Source organism: Podarcis liolepis (genome assembly GCF_965112155.1).
Source record: "Podarcis liolepis genome assembly, chromosome: Z".
NCBI lineage: Eukaryota > Metazoa > Chordata > Lepidosauria > Squamata > Lacertidae > Podarcis > Podarcis liolepis.
In genome coordinates, this window is record NC_139570.1 from 7641371 (window position 1) to 7666929 (window position 25559).

The 25559-nt window shown below is 45.0% G+C and overlaps 1 protein-coding gene across 1 annotated transcript; it reads left to right on the forward strand.

The window, feature by feature from the left end:
- The first annotated feature begins 417 nt into the window (after positions 1-417).
- FMR1NB (FMR1 neighbor) lies at positions 418-20364 on the forward strand. Its single transcript, XM_083486672.1, has 7 exons — positions 418-445; positions 930-978; positions 2433-2510; positions 5279-5392; positions 9657-9797; positions 17098-17191; positions 20200-20364. Exons 3-7 carry the CDS (start codon positions 2444-2446, stop codon positions 20351-20353), a joined length of 570 nt encoding a protein of 189 aa, XP_083342798.1. The 5' UTR covers positions 418-445; positions 930-978; positions 2433-2443; the 3' UTR covers positions 20354-20364.
- Positions 20365-25559: the final 5195 nt, after the last annotated feature.

The following is a 25559-nucleotide window of genomic DNA, read 5'->3' on the forward strand; positions in this document are numbered from 1 at the left end:
GAGGAGAGCCCTGGGCGGGCAAGGACACGTGGCCGAGCCCAGGCCTGACCCGAGCCTACTCCATGGCGGCTAGTGCTCCAAGAGAGCAGGCCGGGGCCCAGAGGAAGGCCACGTGACAGAGGAGATCACAGAAGAGATTATTTTTTTAAAAAAAAAAAACACACACCACTTTTTTAATAACTTTTTTTTCTCTTCTTGGATTCTTTGAAAAAAAATCTGGTAACCTTTTAAGAGTCATTTGAGACCTTAAAGACTTGTGGCATAATTTCATTCAACAACAAATCATGATCTTTAAAATATTCAAACTGGTTAAAATAGCCACCTCTCTGGAAGTCATTACCAAGCGTGTAAGTCATAATAGAGATCCCCATAGCTACAGCACTGAACCATTTCCTTAAAGAGTCTGCAAGTTGACAAGTGTGCAGTGACCTCAAAATACAGAAATGTATGTAACTTCAGTTGAGCCATAGGACAATTGATTCTTTTCTAAAAGCTAGAAAGGGTGGCTGGAGATCTCTCAGTAGCTAAGGTTAAATGAATCTACTTTAACCTTACTGTGAGTTTTATTTATCAGTTTTATCATAACCCTGTATTAGGTTAGGTGATTTGTTTCTTCTCCATCCATGTCTCTGCAGTTAATATGAATTAGGATGCCCTTAGTTTGCTTAGTAATATTAAGGTCCTGCACTCCAGTTTAAAGTAAGCAAGATTTGCACTGTTCTCTGGAAAGTTAAGATCTGCACTAAAGGTTTCTACCATTGGGAATGTCCCATTACTGGCTAAAAGTCAATCAGTGTTTGCTGGTTAAACCCAGAGCTGATTTGATGCATCAATTTAATTTGATTAACATATTACTAACGTTGAAGTGAGAGGCTACTAGGGCAGCAGATTAAACATTTTTTAAAATATATATATATATAAACTTTCAGAAACTACAGGTGGTGAGCATTATCAGACCTACCTCCCTAACACCTGGAGGTAGTGGGCACCATCCTGACACATGAGGTAATGAATTTTGGGTATCTGCTGGGACGTGTTATTTATTTAAAGACAAAATTATGGGGAGAGTCTGCTTGTTTTACTTAGGTGAGAATCTATGCAAATTCAATCTAACTACTTGAGTAAAGTTCAATCAGCTAAGGTTTCTTCAATCAGGCGGCAGCATGATTTTTGTTATTCACCTTTGTTGCCTATTTTATTCCATTGAGCTCAGACCACTGTACTTAGATGCACCCCGATACATTCTCAAAACCCCCCTGTTAAGTGCAATGCCTGAGAGAGGAAGACTGGGCCAAGGCCACCCACTGTAAACTTGGTTATCTTCCCCAGCTAAGTCTAAACTAAAGATGTGGAGCCTGGGGCCCTCCAGGTGTTGTTGGGCTCCAGTTGTTGCATTGCAGAGGGTTGGACTAGATGACTCTTGTGGTCCCTTCCAACTCTACGATTCTAAGTTCTCACCAGCCCCAAGCCACCATGGCAAATGGTCATGAATGATGGGAGTTCAAGAGCAACTGGAGGGCCACAGGTTCCTCAAACCTGGTCTTAACTCATAACTGCCACACTAACTCACCCTCATCCAACCTTCATCCAACGACCCTTTCATGGTCTGAAATGAAATTTATGGAGTTGAGAGATTTGCTGGACTCAGTAGCATCAACTGAGTTGGCAAGTACCTGGAGTGAGTCAGCGGTAAAGCACACGAAGCAAGTGGAGTTAACTCTTTATCAGCAAAAACAGGATCTCCACAGGAGTGCCGGGCCTAATGAGCACAGCAACTCCTTTTTGGTACGGCTTGCCCCCATGAAGCAGTTGCGGAGACTGAAGGTCCCCACCTTCCCACAGCTGCCTAAGTCCCCACCTCTCCAGGATTTCCCCCAAGGAATGCAAGACTTGTCCACACTCTACATGCCTCTCTTGGTTCTGCGGTACAAGGAGGGAGGGGAGCTTGTTGCAGCAGGAAGGGGAAACACCTGTGACTCTTCACCAGCCAGACTCATCTCTGCTTCTTGGCCTCCCTCCTCTCCTACTTCAACTTCCGTTTCTGATTCTGGACTTCTCTCTGCCATAGACTCTCCCAGCTCACTAAACCCTGTTATCTCTTCAGCTTCTGATGTCGCCTCTTCCCAGTCTACTCCCTCTTCTCCCTCTGACCACTCCATTGTCCCACCACCAATCCCTCTGCTCTCAGCCTTCTTCCCTTGGGGGTTCCCCAGCTAGTTCCTCCCACCAATCCTCTGCACCCAACCAGTCCCTGACATCAAGTGTGATTCTAACATGTTTTTTTAACGTGGAATTGATCTGGGGTTCCCATACAAAATGATTGTGTTGCCCCATGCAAAAGTGATCCAAGTAAGACAAGACTTTTGAGTCTTCTTCCCTCAATAAGCAGGTGAAGGCTTGCTGGAGTTTACATTATTTGTTTTTCATTGCAGAAGTAATACTGATGATGATCTCTGTGACCCAGATTTTAGCAAAATGCTTGTGTGTATTGTATCATGCTGTTGGCCCAAGTGAGTATTTTAAAGAGTAGTTCTTAAACACAAGGTAGCTTGCAATGTTTGACAATAGAGGAATTGCTTGGGGAAACTTATAAGGCTACCAACTTTTAAAATTCAAGGTGTTGTGTGTGGGGTTTTTTTAATAGAATGGCTAAGCACTAGTTGACCATATCCAATCTGTACTCTAGTTGCATGTATCTGTTGATCTAAATGGCATGTGGGCAAACTGGTAGCCTGGATTAGTTCTTATCCCCCAATCAATTTCTTCTTCTCTCTCTCCCTACTACTCCCATCACTGCTTTGAAAAGTGCCATCACTCAGTGGTGAAGTATACATGCTTTGAATACAGTAGGTATCAATTCAATCCATAGCCCAGGGAAAGTATTGCCTATGTGCTTAAATAGGACCACTAGGCTTCAAAGGTTGGCCTACTGGGTCATTTTCAGCTAACAATACCCAACTTTCCTAAGCTGAGAAATGAATTGAGAGCCCTAGCACTTGTCTAAAGCTGTAGACAGCTGCTGCAAGTCCTGAGCTAGCTCAAAAGTAGCCAGCATGTTTCATTCTGGCAGTTGTTGGATTCCAGCTTCCATTAGTCCAATGCAATTTTGCAAATACTCAGGATTATATACTGGCATCCAGCTCACAAATGCATCCAGGCACCAGTTTAGGACCTCCTGATTTGAGAAGTTACAGAGAAATGGAACTGAGTGACATCCTGCCAGAAACCTTCCAATGACCTCCACAGCAGCTTCATGTAGATATTAAATAGTGTTGGAAACAAAATTGTGGTGCCCAACAACTCCTAGGGGTCCAAGGCACCATCAGTCAATACTTTTCAATGGAACAGACCCTGTAAGTAGTAGTGAAGCCACCGCAAAACAAACTACGAACTCACTGAAAGCAGACATACACTGGGTCTGTGGTATCTCAACCCACTGAGTCATCTAGGGGAGTCAACAGGTTCATGGTGCTTCTGTCTTTCACCCAAATGTCACCCATCAGATCAAGATCAAGGCTGATTCTATGCCCAAACTGGCCCTGAACCTGAACTGGAGTATATCAAGATAACCAGTTTCAACCAAGAGTGGAAGCACCACCTCCTGGGTCCAGGCCCCAGGGTGGTTTTTTCCCTACATCACTGAAGACACACCACTTTACTCTCAACAGCCAGCAAGAGCAGCACTCAAGTCCATATGAAGCAGATAATTTTGCCCTTGCAGATTTTCCTTTACTGCCTAGGACCTACAGGACCGCCTCTCCCGGTATGTCCCACAGAGAGCCTCAAGGTCCATAAATAGCAACACCCTAGAGGTCCCGGCCCTAAGGAAGTTAGATTAGCCGCAACCAGAGCCAGGGCCTTTTCAACACTGGCCTGGTGGAATGCTCTGTCTCATGAGACCAGGGCCCTGCAGGATCTGATTTCTTTCTTTCCACCTGGCCTTTGGCTTGAAATCAATTTGATTCCCTCCCCCTCTTTCTTTTTTCCTTTCTTCTCCTGTGATGAGGCTGCATTTTAATGTTTAAATGTTATATTTTAATCTTGTTTTTTAAGTGGTATTTCAGTCAACTTGTTTTTATTATTGGTTGTTAGCCACCCTGAGCCTGGTCTTGGCTGGGGAGGGTGGGGTATAAATTATTATTGTTGTTGTTGTTATTATTATTATTATTATTATTATTATTATTATTATTATTATTATTATTTTCCACGGTAGGCATCTGATGGCTCCAAGACTGGGTTAATGAGAGTAAATCATTGCCACTTCCATTGCATAATAGCTTTTCTAAGTGGTACATGGATTGCCAAGTAGGCTGTTTTCTCCACGTTAACCACCACACAGGCATGATTATGTGCTCTTCCATGTGTACAGTCTCCTTCAGAGCAAAACTTATACGCCTTGTATGCAATTGTCTCCAGCTGCCTGGAACTCCTCAGTAAATCGGGTGGTTGCCTAACTTCTGCAGCACCAGAGAGGACATTTGGGTGCAGTTGTGTCTATGGCCTGCCATGCCTCACCATTCCACAGGGAGACTAGGACCTTGGCAGAATTGCCTTCCGGAAAATCTCTTGCAGCATTCAGGAATCCATCAGCTTCCACACATCTCTAGGAGTGCACCAGATGGTCTCTGATCCTCATGGGATAGCAGCAATTACCCTCCCAAAACCAGTGCTACCTTTGTGGAGCACTGAGTATCTGGGAAGACATAGGTGGGTCAGGTTGATTTTTCCCAGCTAACCTATTCAGGACTTGGCAATACAGTGGTACCTTGGTTGTCAAACTGCTTGGCTCCCGAACAAATCAGCTCCCGAACGCCACAAACCCAGAAGTAGTGTTCTGGTTTGCAGACGTTTCTTGGAAGCTGAACATTTGATGTGGCTTCCGCTTGAGTGCAGGAAGCTCCTGCAGCCAATCAGAAGCCACACCTTGGTTTTCGAACAGTTCTGGGAGTCAAACGGACTCCCGGAATGGATTAAGTTGGACAACCAAGGTACCACTGTATGTGCCAGATTGGCTCCTTCATATACTTACAAAGCATGGGTGAGTGAGATTTTATTTTGAACTGACCTGATATTCTCCAACCACCACTAAGACAGAGGGCATAGTACTCAGTCCATCAGTTACCTGAAGAACAGGGGATCAGAAGCTGAGTGGGGGGAAAGTGTTTTGATTGGGGCGGGGGGGGGAGAGAGTTTAAGTGGGAAAACTGTATTATGGTACTTAAATGAGTTTTCCCCTTGAGTTGCCGTGCAGGAGTTTGAATTGTTGTGTGTTTTTCAGGTTCTGCATTTCCGACCTTGGATGATTTAAATGAAACTGAAGTTGCTCCCCCTGAGCCAAGGACGAAAGTACAGATCGTATCTGAACAGCTGGTGACCTTTTTCAACCCAGTGAGTAAGTGCTGTTGTAGCATCATTTTTCATTGCCCCCTCTTCAAGTCCTTGAGAGGATTAGAAATGTTTGTTACTGTGGTCCTTCAGTGAAAGGTCTCTTTGTTGAGCTATATTGAGGGGTGTTGTTCTATGCAGAGTGCCACGTTTCATGTTTGGAAAAGGAAATAAAAAGGGGTTGTCCAAAGGAATTAACCCCCCATTTCCTCTCATGTTGCAGCTGCACATGGATCACCCATACTGGTTTGTAAGCATCTTAGAATAATAGAATTGTAGAGTTGGAAGGGACCATGAAGGTCGTCTTATTTGAGAAGCCCTCAAAGCCCTCCTGATGCATAGGACTAGTTTGAGCTGTTCTTTGGATGGGTTGAGATGCTCCCAGTGCAGAATTAATGGTAGGTAGCAAATGTTTGCATAGTGCTGTATCTAGTAACCCAACAATGTATTGACAGCAAGAGAAAAAAGTCAAGGCAGCAGTAGCTGCTGCTGTTGTTTGTTTGTTTGTTTTTATAAAATATTTATTAAAGATTTTAAACAATGTAACAGCATACACATACACAACCCAAAAACAATACAAAACACCATCACCAAAATGAGGAAATACACACACAAAAAAGAAAGGACAACAGACAAAAAATCATATAAAAGATATAAAAAATAATTCAATTTCATAGACCAAATTTCCATGACCCTCTTTTCTGACTCCCTCACACCTCCCTTTTCTGTGTCCCGATTTACAAAATCTTGTTCAGCAGTACTTCACCTTCTCTCAAAACTTGTTTTAAATCGTACGTTTCAACTATTGTGTCTCCAATTTTACCCTTTGTTATCAGATATTTAAATATTTAATCTTGACATAATATTATTCAAATTTCACCTTTGTTCTTAATGAGTTATTTTCATACTCCTCTCAGCTAGGTCACTAATGCCATATTATCTTTATATCCTGCATCATTCTAGCATTCATACAATTTACAATACTTTTGCAAATAGATCTTAAATTTCTTCCAGTCCTCTTCCACTGTCTCTTCTCCCAAGTCTCGGATTCTGCCAGTCATTTCTGCCAGTTCCATGTAGTCTATCAGTTGCATCTGCCATTCTTCCAGGGTGGGCAAATCTTGTGTCTTCCAATGTTTTGCGATGAGTATTCTTGCCGCTCTTACTGCATACATAAAGAAAGTTCTGTCCTTCTTTAACACCATTTGGCCAACGATGCCCAAAAGGAAGGCCTCTGGTTTCTTAGGGAAGGTATATTTAAATACCTTTTTCAGTTCATTATAGATCATTTCCCAGAAAGCCTTAATCTTGGGGCACGTCCACCAAAGGTGAAAGAATGTTCCCTCAGTTTCTTTACATTTCCAACACTTATTGTCTGGCAAATGGTATATTTTTGCAAGCTTGACTGGGGTCATGTACCACCTGTATATCATTTTCATAATATTTTCACACCAGTGGTCCATAACCATTCCCAGTCAGCAAACATAATATTATAACCAATGTCTTGCGCCCATTTTATCATTGCTGATTTAACCATTTCATCCTGAGTGTTCCATTTTAACAGCAAGTTGTACATTCTTGAAAGTACCTTAGTTTTTGATTCTAACAGTTCTGTTTCTAGTTTCGATTTCTCCACCTGGAAGCCTATTTTTTTATCAGCCTTAAAGGCCTCCCTAATCTGACCATAATGTAACCAGTCTCGCACCTTTCCCTTTAATTTTTCAAAACTCTGCAGTCTCCAAGTGTCTCCGTCTTGTTCTACTATCTCCCAATACTTTGGTGCTGTTGTTGTTTGTTACCCACCCTTCACCCTAAGATCCCAGAGAATGTTACAACAATTGAAAACACAACATAAAAACAGTTTGTTTTCAACTTGCAATGAGGGAAGGGGGGACCATCATAAAAATAGACATCTCAAGTGTCAAATGTCGGGGTAAAAAGGGGCATCTTTAGCATTCACTAAAAGCTTCAAAGTGAAGAATCCAGACACACTTCTGGCGGGAGGGGATTCCACAACTTAAGGGCTGCCACAGAGAATAAGCTTTCCTAGGCTGCCGCCACCTGAGGGTAGTGGAACAACCAAAAGGACTTAGAGATACGTGTGGATATTCACAGACATGTACATAGTTATCCAGTGGTGGTCCTGCTCAGAGTATACCCATTGAATTTAAAGGACTTAGTCTCTTTATGTTTGATGGTTTTACACTGAGTAGGACTTGTATACAATCCATAAATCCAGTGCTGGGCAGGCCAATAAAGCAGGGTTTTCCTTTCTCTCCCATTCATGCCATACTCCAAGAGCATAGGGGTTGGGCCAAGCAGGCTAATGGAGCACAAGACAAGCCTTGCTCCTCCTCCTGCTGAGCTGTGGTGCATGGATCCCCAGCATGCTGCACATGTGCTTGCAGGTGTCCACAGCAGACTTCCCTGGTGCCTGCAGGCCCCCATCCCCCCTCTAAAATTAATCTTGCAACAATCCTTCCTTAGCCAATGGAATGCTTTTCACCCACCCCCAGTTTGACTGTGGCAAGGAGGCAATTTCAAGTGAGTAACGGCTGGGGGCTGGATAGGGGAGCAGCTGCACGTGTGTCGTGCCCATGACCATTTCTCTTTGCTTACACATGTGCCCACAGACTCCCGAAAGGTCGGCAACACTTGCTGCAGTGGCTGGATGCTGAAGAAGTTGAAGGAGAAGAAGGGCGACCCTGCTTTCGGTTCCCTCTTTTTCTCCCACTAGTGGATTTCAGAATCAGTTTGCTGTGCAGTGTAGGGGCTGCTTTTTACAAACGAAGCAATTGCAAAGCCCCATTAAGTACCTTTGCAAACCGCTTAGAGACTATTGTAGTTAAGTGGTATAAAAATTGTTTAAATAAATGAAAGAAGGGCCTTGCACAGATCTTGCTGCATGGCTCTTTTGCTTTTTGGCGGCAGTGTTGCTGTTTCCACCAAAAGCAGAAGCAGACTTCAAAGTGGCACTTGGAAATAATCAGCTCATTAGTGTGTGGAGATTGCCCAGTTTGTTCCAACCTTCAAAGGAAAAAGGCCCTCCTGAATCTTATTCAGATACTCCAAAGCAAAGGGCTCAATCAAAAACATACTTTCAAAACCACCACATTGATGCCTGACCCCTCTGTGTCTTTCTGTGCTTTCCCCCCCTGCTACTATTCCTTTCCTCCCTTGCATGGAGTTGATGCATAAGTGAGAAGGAACTCTCAGCAAATTTCCAATAAAACATAATATCAGCCATTTGCATATCCCCCCTGGAAAAAGGAAACATGTCTCATAGAAAGAGGACACTGAGCTAATTTGTATGGATAGATCAGGGCTGGGAAAACTCTAGTCCTCTGGTCATTGCTAAACTACATATCCCATTAGTCCCACCCAGCATAGTCTAGGCTGCTCAGAGTTGTAGTCCAGCAACATCTGGGGTGTGTGTGTGAAAGGTTCTTCACTCCTGATATAGATACAAAAATGGATTCAGAACCATCTTTCCCATAGGGCTTAGTGGTGCGTCACGCCAGGGCGCTGGCCTCTCAGGGGCACCCTAGCAAGTGGGGGAGCTGTGTGGCTTTGCTGGCAGCCTCCCCTTTCCCTGCACGCCTGCCAGCTGTGCCCCACCAACCATATGGCTGGCGGGCGCGCAGCTAGCCTCCCAAGCCTCTGCGGGGATTGCTCTCCTCCCAAGGAGGCTTGGGAGAGGTGCAACTTCACTCCCAAGCCTCTGCGGGGTTGCGCCCCCCCCCCCAGATGGCTGGCAGTGCACAACTATGGCCACCCCAACACTATCCATGGTAATTTGGGGACGCTGGGCAGATATTTGCACCCCGGCACCGCATCTGCTAAAGACGGCCCTGCATGGATTCAAGCCATAGTAATTCTAATGTTGGTCCCACTGAAATTAAAGGACATGACTAATTTAGGTCCACTCATTTCAATAGGTCTGCTCTGTATGGAATGCTCTTGGATACCCTGTAATTGGGGAAGATGGTGACCAGGAGAACTTCATGCCTGCTCAGTCACCTGCCCAGGTGTTGTCACTCACTGTTGACGAGTGACTCTAAGAACCCTCTTGCTCTCTCTTCTTAGGGTCTTTTGTCTTTAAACGAGACTTGGACTGAAGAAACCTAAAGGACTGTTCTCTTTAAAGTGGAACACATGGCCACCCTAAATGGAAGCAGTGATCTGGAATAACTTTGCCTTGTGCCTCAGTGTGTCCGTGTTTAAACTGGGCTTGGAACTGAAATCTTGCATTTCTGCTTCATTTCCCAAAGCGTGTCGACCCAAAACAAATCAGGCAGTGGTGCCTTGCCAAGCTGGGGAAAAGAGCAACAAGTCATTGTGTCTGGAACACAAGTGCTGCTTCTCGTCTAAAAAGCATGTTCAGCTGGACTGCTACACTCCACTCAAAGACCGTAAGTGGCATTCTGCCTCCAGGGCTCTTTCACTTGTTCTGCAAAGCTGGACACACATAGTTTCTTATGCCTACACTGCCACCTTCAGCCAAGACCTTGTTGCTGCTTTTCCCAAGTGTAGTATAGATACAGGGTCAGGTTTGTAAGCAGTAGTGGCTTCTAGTGTCCCTTGGGATTAGTTGGGGCAGAAGCCAGCAGTAGGTGAAGTCAGAGCCAATGACAAGCAGAGCCAACTCGCTCTGATTCCCCCACCCCACATTCCTCCATTCAAGGGATAACAATGAAACTCGTGGGGAGGAAGATGAAAATGCATTGCCAACCCCTGGATTGGTTGTAATCAAGGGGGCAGGCAGGTGGGGGATGGCTGAGAGCAGCTCAGCTTCATGGGGCAGTTCCCCACTTGCCCTACTTAATGGACTAGCCTCCACTGCTTGCAGGTCTGTGTTGAGGACTTACATAATGCACCAGGAAGCTCTCAAATGAGCATGAGGGGCCATAGCTTGGAACATAGGATTGTCACACATTAGGTCCCAGGTTATATCTCTCTCCTTGCCAGTTAAGTAAAAATCTCAGTTAGCCGATCTGGGAAATATTTCTGTCTGAGAAGTCATACCAGTCAGAGCAAACAGTGTTGGACTAGACCAGGTTAAGTGTTGTGCTGTCCCACTTCAGTTGTTGATGGGCTACAATTCCTTCATTTCATCATCCCTAACAACAACTAGAAGGCGACAGGTCCTGCACCCTTTGACTTCACAGAGTAGTCATCTGTTTCATTTTACATCAGTGCACACAGATATTGTGGCTCCCATTGTGTCTTGGAGTGCATCTTAAAATGGTTCTTCAAAATTCAATGTGCTTCTCCTGTAGAGTTTATTTTCCATCCAGTTTGTCTGTTTGTACAGCAGTTTTGGTACTTGAATGCTTCAGGGTGTGCAGCATATGTCAATAAACAACACGTGCTTATAGTCCACAAAGCACACGCTGTGTGCATTCTAACAATCTGTTGACAAAACACAAACCCTTCACAGGCCTCTTAGACTCCAGCATCTCACAAATTATTGGGTTACCTCCTGCAATGGGTAATTGGCAATTTTATTACCCTGTTCAATCGTCTGATTCTTCACTTCGCTGAACATGTTTGCTATTTTCCCCTGCCAGTTTTGAGAACAGTGGGAGGCAAGGCCTGTTGCTTTCATGTGGTCTTCCTGGAGACTTCTGGGTGGCCTCTTGGAAAGAAAGCTGCCAGGCTAGGTGGACCTTAGGGCTGATCCAGCAGGATTTCCATCACAGTTATATTTACAACAAATGTAGATCAGGAGCCAACAAAAACCCCTCTGCAGCTAGTTTCACATGTTTGGAGTCTTCGAGTTTGTTTGTTTTCTCAGACAGGCAGCCTCTCTTCTTCTGATGCCACATGACAAACTACTTTTGCAACTTAAAAGGGAATAATTTTTATTTTACTTATTTGCAATGTTTATATGCCAGCAACATTATAGGGGAAAAATATTATGGCAGTGAACTGCATAAAATCAACAATACAGCCATTCCTGTACCTTAGCTGTCAACTTTCAGATTTGAAAATAAGGGATCAGCAGCCTCGAAAATAAGGGATCAGCAGTCTCACTTGTCCCGGGGACAGTCTATGGGATATCTAACAATCCGGGATAGCAGCGGGAAGCAGCGGGAAACAGCGCTGGAATAAGGGAATTTCCCGCAAAAAAAGGGAAGGTTGACAGCTATGTCCTGCACAGGGATAGCCTTACCATTGTAGTCCAGGCATTGGTAACCTCAAGGCTGGATTACTGCAGTGCACACTATGTGGGGCTGCCTTTGGGCCTGATTAGGGAGCTACAGTCAGTGCAGAATGTGACTGCCAGACTGCTGGTGGGAGAATATGGCCAACATGTGAGACCATCTGCACTGGTTGTCCATCTGCTTCCAAAATAGATTCAAGTATATACAGTTTTACCGTATATAATCAAGTATAAGCTGACTTTTTCAGCACATTTTTATGCTGAAAAAGCCCCCCTCGGCTTATACTCAAGTGAGGGTCCTTTCAGGCTGCTCCTTCCTCCTCCTCCACCTTTGCCGCTGTTGGCGTTGGCAGAGGAGGAACAAGCAGCCTGAAAGCAGCCCTTTTGTTCTTCCTCTGCCGCTGCCTCCACCACCAGGTTTGTGGTGTGGTAAACCAGCTTATACTCGAGTCAATAAGTTTTCCCAGTTTTTTGTGGTAAAATTAGGTGCCTCGGCTTATATTCAGGTTGGCTTATACTCGAGTATATATGCTAATTCACAAAGCACTGAAAATGTTAAGGACCTTAGGGAACACCTGAACCTTTCTATCCCAGGACAATCACTGAGATCATCTGCAGCCATGTTGGTGGTGCTTCCCCAAGTTGGCAAGGCTTATTTGTCAACAACAAGACCTAAGCCCTGAGTGTCATTGGTCCAGCATTATGGAATAGTCTGCCAACAGAGATTCGGCAGGCACCTTCTGTTTTCAGTTTTAAATGCCTGCTGAAAACTTTCCTATTCCAATAGGCTTATGCAGGCAATTAAGGCTGCATCTCTCCATAATAGCTAGCTGATTTCTGATTTCAGAATTTTAATGTGGTTTTTATTGTAGGGTTTTACGTATAACTGTTGCAAACCGCTCTGATACTTTGTATGAAATAAAATTGCATTCATAAAGCAAGTCCCAAACTCGCTGCAAATCAGTAGAGCAGATTAATGCATCAACATAGCTTGATCGCCCAAGGGAAGCCTGAGTAAACAGGTGCATGTTAAGCAGGTGTCGAAACAGTGGGTGCTTATTGGAATTGCCTTCCAAAGAGAAGGCTCTGGCTTTATTCTATTTAATTTATTTTTACTCAGACAAATTATATACCACTTAAGCACAATTGTCTCTAAGTAGCATACGTCAAACTCAACAGTGCAATAAATATATAAAACCAGTTTAAAACTATAAAATCAGATCTGACTGTTAAAAGGCCTGCTGGAATAAAAAGTGATCATAAGATGAACCTCAGGAGCATATGGCAATGCTAACAGCATTGAAATATCTCAGCAGAGGTGCAGAATGTAAAGCATTCCCAGAGATAACCTGGTCTTCAAGTTGTTCCATAGAAAGACCTTAAACTTGGCCCAGTATCATATTTGCAGCCTCTGCAACTCCTTCAGCACAGATGTTTTGCCCTGTGAATGAGGTACCTCTTCCAACAACCTAGCAGCAGCCTTCTCCAGCTCAACTATAATGGATGCCCCACAAATAATGCAATGCTGTGATACATTCTGGAGGTTACAGATGCCTGGACTTCTGCAGTTAAACAAGCCCAATCTAGAGCTGGCAGGAAGGGCTGCAGCTCAGTGTAGGACATCTGCTTTGCATGCAGGATGTCCCTGGTTTGATATCCAGGTAAGGCTGGGAAAGATTCCCTGGAGTGCCTCTGCCAGTCAGTGCAGACAATACTGAGCTAGATGGACCAATTCAGTACAAAGGCAGCTTCCTATATTCCTTAACAGCCATAGGCAGTCGTAGCCAATGTAGTCACTTGTGTGTCCAGTGACAAAGATTCAGCCAGGAGTGCACCCCAAAATGTTCAAATTCATATTGTGATAAGGCAACCTTTCGCAACTGGGTGGCCTCAAAATGCTGCTAGGCTCTAACCCTAACCCTAAACCCTAAACCCTAACCCTAACCCTAACCCCTAACCCTAACCCCTAAACCCTAACCCTTAACCCTAAACCCTAACCCTAAATCCTAACCCTATCCCTAAACCCTGACCCTAACCCTGACCCTAACCCTGACCCTAACGCTAAACCCTAACCCTAACCCTAACCCTAACCCTAAACCCTAACCCTAAACCTAAACCCTAACCCTAACCCTAACCCTAAACCCTTACCCTAACCCTAAATCCTAACCCTAACCCTAACCCTAACCCTAACCCTAACCCTGACCCTGACCCTAACGCTTAACGCTAAACCCTAATCCTAACCCTAACCCTAAATCCTAACCCTGACCCTGACCCTAACACTAAACCCTAATCCTTATCCTAACCCTAACCCTAAATCCTAACCCTAACCCTGACCCTGACCCTGACCCTAAACCCTGACCCTGACGCTAAACCCTAACCCTAAACCCTGACCCTAAACCCTGACCCTGACGCTAAACCCTAACCCTAACCCTAAACCCTAACCCTAACCCTAACCCTAACCCTAACCCTGACCCTGACCCTGACCCTAAACCCTAGCCCTAACCCTAAACCCTAACCCTAACCCTACTACCCTAACATACCTCACAGGGTAGTTATGAGGGCCAACTGGGTGTTTATGCCACCTTGCAGGGCTGCCAACTTGAATAAAATATTGTGGGAGCCCTAAACCCTGACCCTAACCCTAATGCTAAACCCTAATCCTAACCCTAACCCTAAATCCTAACCCAGACCCTGACCCTAACGCTAAACCCTAATCCTAACCCAATCCTAACCCTAATCCTAACCCTAACTCTAAATCCTAACCCTAACCCTGACCCTGACCCTAAACCCTGACCCTGATGCTAAACCCTAACCCTAACCCTAACCCCTAACCCTAACCCTAGCCCTAGCCCTAGCCCTAAACCCTAACCCTAACCCTAACCCTACTACCCTAACATACCTCACAGGGTAGTTATGAGGGCCAACTGGGTGTTTATGCCACCTTGCAGGGCTGCCAACTTGAATAAAATATTGTGGGAGCCCTAAACCCTGACCCTAACCCTGACCCTAATGCTAAACCCTAATCCTAACCCCAACCCTAAATCCTAACCCTGACCCTGACCCTAATGCTAAACCCTAATCCTAACCCTAACCCTAAATCCTAACCCTGACCCTGACCCTAATGCTAAACCCTAATCCTAACCCTAAACCTAAATCCTAACCCCAACCCTGACCCTGACCCTAAACCCTGACCCTGACGCTAAACCCTAACCCTAACCCTAAACCCTAACCCTAACCCTGACCCTAAACCCTAGCCCTAACCCTAAACCCTAACCCTAACCCTACTACCCTAACATACCTCACAGGGTAGTTATGAGGGCCAACTGGGTGTTTATGCCACCTTGCAGGGCTGCCAACTTGAATAAAATATTGTGGGAGCCCTAAACCCTGACCCTAACCCTGACCCTAATGCTAAACCCTAATCCTAACCCTAACCCTAAATCCTAACCCTGACCCTGACCCTAATGCTAAACCCTAATCCTAACCCTAACCCTAAATCCTAACCCTGACCCTGACCCTAATGCTAAACCCTAATCCTAACCCTAAACCTAAATCCTAACCCCAACCCTGACCCTGACCCTAAACCCTGACCCTGACGCTAAACCCTAACCCTAACCCTAACCCTAAAACCTAACCCTAACCCTGACCCTAAACCCTAGCCCTAACCCTAAACCCTAACCCTAACCCTACTACCCTAACATACCTCACAGGGTAGTTATGAGGGCCAACTGGGTGTTTATGCCACCTTGCAGGGCTGCCAACTTGAATAAAATATTGTGGGAGCCCAGGTAAGCACCATCCTGCATAATAAATCACATGACACGGTGCACACAGACCATTTGAATGGCAATGCCTATCAACTTTGCAGGGGACCAGCCCAGGGGCAGAGCTTCATGCTCCAGCACCAGGGGGTGGAAAGCAGGCAGGGGCGGGGCTGGCATGCGTCACACGGTGGGGCGCGTCACCGGCAGGGGCGGGCCACGCATCCTGGGGACATGGCGCGCCATCCGCAGAGGCATGGCACGCGTCCTGGGGGCATTGCACACTGCCCGAAGGGGCGTGGTGTGCATCCTGGGGGTGGGGCACACCGCCTGCAGGGACATGGCACCCAGTGCAGGGGGGCGGGCAACTGCGATGGCTCCCTACTGGAATCACACTGCCGGGGGCAGTGCACTCCCCCCGCACTCCTCTTCCTCCGCCAGTGGACCAGCCCCTGAAATATTTTATTGTGGGGGCTGGAGCACCCACAGCCCCTAGGAGTTGGCTCCTATGCCACCTTGACCGCCTCTGAAAAAATGTAATAATGAAAAATACTGGCATAAAAGGACATATTAATAATAATAAAAAAGACCTACCCACATGATGCTGACACGATACCCTGCATGAATGCTGTGCAATAGAATGTACTTTCACCCAATTATTTGTTTGCTTGTGTTGCAACACAAAAAATCTCTAATAAAACTAATTTTTTTAAGGGATATTAACTGTAAAGTAATTGTTCATTCCCCTCCTATAGGGAATACTCCCCCCAAGACACTTCCCTATCTAACACTCAATTTAAAATGAATGCCTTATCACAGCTTCCCCTAGCCTGCTGCCCTCCAATAGCTCTAACTCCCATCAGTTTTGACCCCAGGCCAGGCATTTGGGGGCTGATAGGAATGACAGCACTTTAGCTGTTACACCACAATGGTTCTCCTATGTTTCTGTGATAGCACAGGAGTGTTGGTTTACATCAGAGCAGTTTGAACTCAGGGTTGCATCCCAGAAATAAACTTTTCCCACTAACCATGTAACTGCGGTACAAAACTTAACATCCTCTATACAGGTGCAGCGGAATGAAGTGGTAGAAGTCCAGAGGCAGGAGTGTGGACATTACCATGTCAGACTGCCTGTGAAGGAACATATATTTGTTTTAAATCTAACCCACATTAAAAACAAAACAAAACTGAGAGGTAGAGCTTCTATCTCACTCCTGTGCTAGCTTTCTAGCTGCAAAGACTTGACTGCAACAAGAAAGGAGTTGGGAAAGATCATGGCACCCAAAACATCACCATTCTGTAGTGATTTTAAAAAAGGGTGTGTGTGTCCCAGGACACTTGCAGGGTATGCTTCATAACTTGGATAGAAGGTGAACAAAGTGTGTAGTAGTTGCAGTATGTAGAAGGAGGAGATGCAAGACGTTACCATGGAGTGGTTTATGTGCAAGAGGGGTTGCACAAAAGGAGGGGAAAGGAGGTATGGAAGTGAAGGCATGTACAAAGGGGTATAAAGCAGAGCTGCAGAGTAGAAAAGGGAAGTGGCTTCAGAAATCAGGTTGAGCTTAAGTAGTTGCATTGGGTGGGAGGTGGAAGCTCCAAGAGGTTAATGTGGGGAAAATGGCAGGGGTGGTGGTGGAGCAAACAGGAGCACAGCTCCTAGTGTACTATAGACATCCACGTGCTTTGGAGATTATTTATTGCAGATGCGGCCATGAAGCAAAGCTGACTCATTACTAGGTTGTAGGACAGTTACAAGCCAAGCTGATGTTGATTGAACTGTAACAGGCCCTCAACAGATCCTGCGGATGCTTGGTGCCGGGATAGGAGGACTGACCCTTCTTGCGTGTCTTCCATGTTGCTGTTTTATTGTGGAGAGGAGGTAAGAGATACTTCCTCCTGTGTAAAAGCACAGCTGCATTATGGGACACTTCGGCACTCTCACAGTAAAATGCAGTGGAGTGGAGGGAGCAGAGGTGCCGACTCCTAGGGGCCAAACCCTTTTGGATGCCCTCAACATTTGCTTGTGAGGGACACCCCCCCCCCATGTTAAAAAAAAAAGGTCATGTCAGGTTGGAGGAGCCAGGAACAGAATGGCAATACGGCCTTAGTGGCTGGGTCATTCTCCTTCTTCTCCTGGTGGCAGTAGCAGCAGCAGCCATGAACCATTGAAGCCACCACATTCCTGGCTCCTCCAAGCTGGTGTGATGTCCTGACATGATATCATCACATGTGGGATGTTGGGGCCCCCACCACACTTGCAAGTTGGTGTCTCTAAGATAGAGTCCCTCCATCTCCAACTCAGCGGCAGAGCACATCCAAAAGGCCCCACGTCCAGTCTCTGACATCTCCATTAAAGGGACCAGGAAGCAGGAGATGAGAAGACACATTTCCACCCCATACCTAGAAGATCCACCTTGATCACTGTGACCTCCTGATGGGACATTTCTGGAGGTTCCCCATGCCCCAGAGATTAGATTGGCCTTCACTTTAGTGTGGCAGGCCCTGCCCCGTGGAATTTCCTCACAGAGCTACAATTCCTAGCAACCTGAACGAAATACAATTTCCAGAATTTGAAGGGGGGAGTGGGCCACCATTTGCTTTATATGATTGCTGAATGTGCTTTAAACATATGGTATGGGTGTGGCCACTGACCATCAGGGTAGACAATAGGCAGGCCAACAGTCTGATCTGGGGTACCGTAACTTCCCTATGTTCCCACACAAATTTTTAGCATAAAGTTGCTCAGCTATCAAATTATTTACCATGAAAAATAAATTGCCCTGCCTGGGCATATGGAACCACACACACTCAGGCATTATTCCTCTCCGCTCGCCAGATGGTTATTTGTTGAAAGTTTGCACACATGGACCTCCTGCATAGAATCTTTGCATTTACAATTTCCTCTGCTCTCAGCACCCAATGCTGAAACTGCGGATAGCCAAGCAGAGCCACTGGCACATCTCCAAACAAGAGACTAGAATTAGCAAAGAATGGTCTGCTAAGATAAGCCCTGGGAAATGAATGTGTGAGAGATGGGATTCATATCAATGCTGAAGTGATTTGCCCAGGAAGGGCTGTGTAGAGTGGATGGACTGCTGCTATTGCTAGGAATATTATTGGATGTTGCTTAAAAAGGCCTTTTTTAAAAAGAAGAAGAAAGCAAGCAAGCAAAAAAGGCCATAATTAACTAGATGTTGAACCATTTTAATTTCTAGCACACCCTCATTGAAATGTTTGAATACATCAAAAGAAGCAAAACTGTAAGGAAGCATTATCTTTTCTAGTTTCAAGATGGCACCTCTTTTGGCATAGGGTTCCAGTGAGTTGTTTCAACACATCTGCAAGAGTGTAACATATATTGGGAAATTACCAAAGCTGTATGTGGGTCTTTCATCTGCAGGTGCATTGCACAAGTAAAGAATTTCTCACCTGTTGCTGCTGCATTTGGCTTTTTGAAAGCTAAATTGGACATGACGGATTGGCGTGCCTTCCTTGTTCTTATATAAAGGAGAGGATTTAGGGGGATAGGGCTTACTGCAGCGTTGGGGGACTTGTAGCCTTCCAGAGGCTGTTGGACTCCAGCATCCCTGACCATTGGCCATGCTAACTGGGGCTGATGGGGGGGGGGTTGAAGTACAACATCTGGAAGCCCACATGCTACCCACTCCTGGTTTACTGGAACTGAGCTGGGGATGGAGAAAAATGGACAGAGCAAATAGACTAGGGTGGAAGGAAGCAGCAAAACCCCTCTCTCACACCTTCCTATAACTGTTGCAATCATCTGAATTTCTCTTGCTTTGAGTGAGATTAAAAAGGTAAAGGGACCCCTGACCATTAGGTCCAGTCGTGGCTGACTCTGGGGTTGTGGCGCTCATCTCGCTTTATTGGCCGAGGGAGCCAGTGTACAGCTTCTGGGTCATGTGGCCAGCATGACTAAGCCATTTCTGGCAAACCAGAGCAGCACACGGAAACGCTGTTTACCTTCCCGCCAGAGCGGTACCTATTTATCTACTTGCACTTTGACGTGCTTTCAAACTGCTAGGTGGGCAGGAGCAGGGACCAAGCAACGGGAGCTCACCCTGTTGTGGGGATTCGAACTGCCGACCTTCTGATCAGAAAGTCCTAGGCTCAGTGGTTTAACCCACAGCGCCACCCACGTCCCTTTTGAGTGAGATTACTGGTTCTTAAATTCAGTGCTTCTACTCTGACCTGCAGTAGCTCAGGTCTCAGGCAGGGATCCTTCCCTTCCCTTGCTACCATGAATGCATAACGTCCCAGGTTTGATCCCTGATATCACCCTGTTAAAAGATCAGATAGGAAGGGAAGGGAAAGATGCCTGCCTGAGCCCTGTCGAGTTATCGCCAGTCAGTGCTGAAGCTGGAAAATAGTCTTACCTGGTATAAGACCTGGGGCAGATCTATACTCATGGTTTTTAATGTTAAAGAAGAGTTAAGGAATGGTTTCGATAACATAAATGGACACATGACTTCCTACTTTTTACGTTAATAATGACCTTGTCTTTTTATAGCTTAATTTTTAATCATTTTATGCTGCTACATTGGTGAAACACTGCTCACATATCCCCCCAGAGGGCATAACAGAGCAACCAGTGACCACCAGCAGGGAAAGAAACAGCATTTTGGAAAATGGTGTGGCTGGGTATTACTTACATTTGACCGGGCAGGAGGGGGGCATGATAAAAATGTTAAATAGCAAGTGGCATTTTAGAACAACATATCTAATATCGTTCTGATACGGGAAAATAACATTGAACAGGTCAGTATAGCTGCAGCCCTGGTTTATTACCCTTCCCACCATTAAATGTACCTGGAATGTGCCAGGAAATGCACAATATCCTCATTGAAGTGTTTTTTTGTGGCATTTCAGCCCTTGTTTTAATGCATTACGAAGAGGCCCAAAAGGAGATGATTCTGAAGAAGACAGTGGTGATGAGAGTGATGAAAGCAGTGATAGCCATTCTTCATCATCCGTCCAAGATGATGTTGAGAAACAAACGAGCAAGAAGGAAAAGGGCAAATAAACCACTCACCATATTTCACCAACTTTTGTATGTGTGTTTTGTATTCATATCCTTGACCTCTCCATTTTTTCAGTGCTCACAACAGCTTATATAAAATCACAACGCACACACACATAACGCAAAGAATTAAAAAAGAATATAACACAATCCAGCACCAAAAGTAAAGAAAAAAGCAATACAATAATTAGGCAGGAGGACAAGTGCAAGAGAAAAGATAAGTTTGAGTCTTGAAAGCTAAAAGGAAACAGGAGTAACATTAATCAAATTCTGGGGGCCAGAGTGCGTCAAGGTCGAAAAGGCCCTGCTCATGTAACTTAATGTTACCAGATGTCCCCGTTTCCCAGGGACAGTGCCCGGATTTACAAATCAGTCCTGGACAAAATCCATTGAAGTTGAAAAGTGTCCCCAGATTCATGGAAAAGAATCTGGTAACCTTAATGTAACTACCAGCCTCCCACCTATAGGAGAGGATATATGGAGCCAAGCCTCTAATGATGGACTCAGTGAATGAGCAAGTTCATATGAGAGAAGACAGTCCTTTGGATAAACTGGTCCCACACCATTTTAGGGCAGCTCCCCCTAAACAGTCCTCCCCTAAAACAGCTCCCATCTTGCATGCAGAAGGGTCCCAAGTTCAAGCCAGTTCAAAAGAATTTCAGTGGAGATGGGAAAAGATGATTACTAAAGACTCCAGAGAGATTACTGCCAGTCAGAGAAGGCAGTCTTGGATTGGATGGGAGGCATAGTCTGACTCAGTTGAAGGCAGCTTCCTATGATCAACAGCAGACATTGAGGTGTCCCAGGAGCAAGAACGTAAGAAGAGCCTTAGTGGATGAGGCCAGCATCCAGTATCTCCTCCAGCATCTTGTTCCCACACTGGTCACCCAGGTGCATGTGTTTCTGATGGTGTTTTTGTACTTTAGCCAGAGATGAGGACCTTTTACAAGAATGCCTCAGACAGTCTTTTAAACAAGCAGCCACAAGATGGTGGTATAAGCAAACAATTTTCCATTGCTTTTCCCTTTCCTCTGGAAGTTGCTGTGCATGTGACGATCCCATTTAAAATGAAGAAGCTTCTTAGAAACATGAACTGGTTTTTGTTTCATTTTTTTAAAAATTAGCATTGTGTATCAGTTCCTAAGAAGGCAGATACTAGGATGCAAAGCTACTCAAACCACTCAGTAATAAAGGCTCTGTATAAGATGAGGGTATGGTGGCAAGGCTTACTCAGTTTTGCAAGGGCACATGTTTCTGGACTCAAAACTCCCATCAATCCCAGCCAGGATGGCCGAAGGTCCAGCATTTTGGGAGCCACAGTCGAACAACACCTGGGAGCAGGGCTGGATTTAGGTTTGATGAGGCCCTAAGCTACTGAAGGTAATGGGGCCCTTTATATAATCCAGCTGTCCTTTGTCAACAACAAATTATCACTGTTTTTTGTGTTGAATATATGCTATATGGTAATTTATGGACCTAATAGGTATCTAAAGTCATTTGCATGTAACAAATAGGAGCCTACACAACACAAAACACTGTTGCTGTATGTAGGTTTTATTTTATTTGTTTTTTAACTTAATCTACATCCAGTTTTTTCCCCTTTAAATTTTTTTGAGGCCCCCAAGAGAGTGGGCCCCAAAGCTATAGCTTGTTTAGCTTATACATAAATCTGGCACTGCCTGGGAGGCTCCACATTCATTGCCTCTACTATATAGCATTATTCCTTAGATAGCTTAGTTGGCTAGAGCATGGTGCTGATTATGCCAAGGTTGCAGGTTTGATCCTTGTATGGGACAGCTGCATATTCCTGCATTGCAGGGGGTTGGAACAGATGACCCTCAGGGGCCCCTTTGAACTCTACAATTCTAAGAAACTATGGAAGTACAGTGGTACCTTGGGTTACATACACTTCAGGTTACATACGCTTCAGGTTACAGACTCCACTAAGCCAGAAATAGTGCTGCAGGTTAGAAACTTTGCTTCAGGATGAGAGCAGAAATTGTGCTCCGGCGAAGCGGCGGCAGTAGGAGGCCCCATTAGCTAAAGTGGTGCTTCAGATTAAGAACAGTTTCAGGTTAAGAACGGACTTTTTGAACAAATTAAGTACTTAACCCGAAGGTACCACTGTATAGACCTGGATTTGTGGCTTAGGTAGGACATATTTTATTGGTTGGTTTTATTGGAGAATTTTTATACTGCCTGTCTGCTAAAGTGGTCCCTAGGCTGCATTATAATATGTGTACTACTAAGTGAAGATGATGTAAAGTCCCTAAAATTAAGAGGGCATCATCCCACCAATGTTGCACACAATGGAGTCCAGTTTAACACAGCAGAAAAGTTAAAACATGTCCTTAAAGCTACCCTGTTGAATTCCAAGAGGCATCTCTTGAATCTCCGGAGAGTGCTCAGTCAATGCTGGTTATGTAGTTAACCAGCTAACCGAGTGTGAGCTTCATCTTTCTGACCTCTTTACAGTGCCATACTGAGAACATACCATTCAACTGTCCCGAACTGAGCGGGACATCATGGATTCACAGAAACCGCAAATGCTTCTGTTTGAATTCCGGAGTGTCCTGTTTCTGCTGCCTTGCCTCTGCCATGGCCTCCACCACTGCTGCCACGGCCTCTGTGGCTGCACACCCAGAAGTGGGTGCAGCACATCCAGAACCACACTTCCAGAAGCGGACACACCACTGCACCTAGGAAGAACAGGCCATGAGAAGGCCACGAGCAAGGCCTAGCCATAGCGGGAGAGGAGGAGAGACAGTCAGCAAAGGCAAGGTAGCTGCAGGCAGGGGTGGCTGCAGTATGAAGATCGGGTGGGTGGAGACAAGAAATAGTGTGACTATGGATGGAGTGGGAGGGTGGGAGAAAGAGCAAGGAGTTCATGGGTGGGGTGTGTTTGTGTGCAGGGTGTGTTTGTCTTGCTTTCCCATCCAGAAAGGTTGGATGATAGATAAGAATGGTTGGTGTAATTTAAAACTATATGAGGTTTCAGGTTTGAGAACAAAGGAACACAGGAAATTGCCTTATACTGTGTTAGGGCATCAGACCATCTAGTTCAGTAGTGCCTACACTGACTGACAGTGGCTCTCCAGGGTTTTGGGCAGGCTTTGCTCCCAGCTCTACTTGGAGATGCAAGGAAGTAAGCTTGGGAACCTCTGCGTGCAAGGCAGATGGTCTGCCACTGAGCTATGGCATTTCCCCAAGACATACACTCAGTGGTGAAGGGCAAGGCCATGATGCCCTGGTGGAATGGAACATTTTCTGGAATGCTCTTATCTTTTGGGAACCAACTTCATTTCAAGACCCCGCCCCATGAGGTCAGAGAAAGTCCTTGTTTTCTCAACCAAACTCCCAAATTAAAACAGTCAAGGAATAAGGGAAAGATTTTGAATTTTTCAAAACAGTATTTCATGATATGTAAATATCAACAGCAAATGCAGAGAAACACTAAAGACTATGGCAGTAGAGGGTGGTCCATTAGGGTAAATGGGACACTGGTCCTCATCCAGTTCAGGTGCTGGCACCGGCTACCTGCTCTCCCCTCTTTAATCATAGTGTCTTCTGTAGAACTCAACAGGGAGGGTAATGGGGCAAAATCAGAATTGGTTAGATCTGCCTATCATTGTTTCTGGCCCTCCCAACTGTTGCTTCTTCTGCCTTCTGCCCTAGTAGGCACCAGCTATCACTGTACTAGGGGTTATAAACAATGTTAGTAATACCTAGATTGGGCCCATTGGAATTAATGGACATGACCAAGTTAGATCAGTTTCGGTGCTCTGAGTTGAAAGCAGTCGCATATAACCATTTATGGTTTGCACATACCTAAGAAAGAGTCTAGATAGATCAACTGGTAGATAGGGTTGGAGCCATACATTCTCTTCTTCTTGAAGTTTTCCATGATAGTTCCTGAGATCAATGAGCAGGCTTTTGGTTTGTTGTTGTTGAGTACAATGAGATACCATTTTGAATCAAGGTGGCAGACTGAATTTTTCAAAACCGTGGTGATTTTTTTCTAGAATTCTCAAGCAACAATGGGTACATGGCTGCTAGTGTACTATAAATAAGGATTATGGGTTGCACCCCATGTTAATCATACTTGCAGTTAATGGACATGTGTACTTTACATCCATTAATGTTAATGGGTCAACTCTATTTATTTCATAATATTTATACACCGCCTGGTTGTAAAAAAACAACAACCACATCTTAAAGTGGTTTACCAAAGAGATGAGCAGAACAAAGCTGGGTTGAATCCTAAGGTTTCTGTCATCCAACAAGAGTCTTCCTCTAACTGAGGAAAAGAAATATATATATTTTTACCCTATAGCACCATCTTGTGCATGATGTCTCAGAAGTAAGTCCCACTGCATTGAACATAGTTTTCCATAGTAGAAGTTGGTATAGCTGGTATGAGGAGCAGGTGTCCCTCTAGATGTCACTGAACTATCAAGCCTAAGATTAGTCACCATACATAGCTAGAAGGCTGCAATCCACTTGATGGGGCACAAGTTTGTGCCAACCTGCTTTAAGTATAGTCTATTTGGTGTCAGATGCCTGTGGGGAGTGGAAAACCTATGGCCTTCCAGATGTTGCTGAACAACAACTCCCAACAGCAAGCATGGCCAATCACCAGGGATGATGGGACTTGTAGTTTGGCAACATCAGGGGCAGGTGTTGAATGTTCCCCACACTCATTGAATATATAGGACTGTAGCCATAAGAGTGTTCAAAAAAACTTTGCATCCATTTTCTCAGTGGAGATGCAAAGCTTGGTCTCAAACATGAGCCTCACCTAGGCCACTATAGGCAAGTGGCTTTTCTCCCTCCTGGGTTCATTGAAGCTGCTCTGAGCTTCTTGGGGAAAAGGTTGGGGGTACAAACGAGATAACAAAACAAAATAATCCTGCTCCAGTCTTCTGTGTCATTGTGATTGCAGCTGTATTTAGCAAGACAGCTCTCTGCTATTTAAACATGTTTCTCAAGTTCATAAATTTGAGGCCTACAACCACAATGAATACTGTTAATTTTAGCATGTAAGACCCACGATTACTAGTACAGCAGCATCTTCAAGAATAACTCTTTGACTTAATAACTGTGTAGTATTCTTGTCTTATGTCTGGTTTCTTGTATCTGTGTCTCTCTCTCTCCATAGGAGAGCTTTCAGCAAGCTGTGTTTTAGGTCAAGAGTTCATTTTGTAATGAA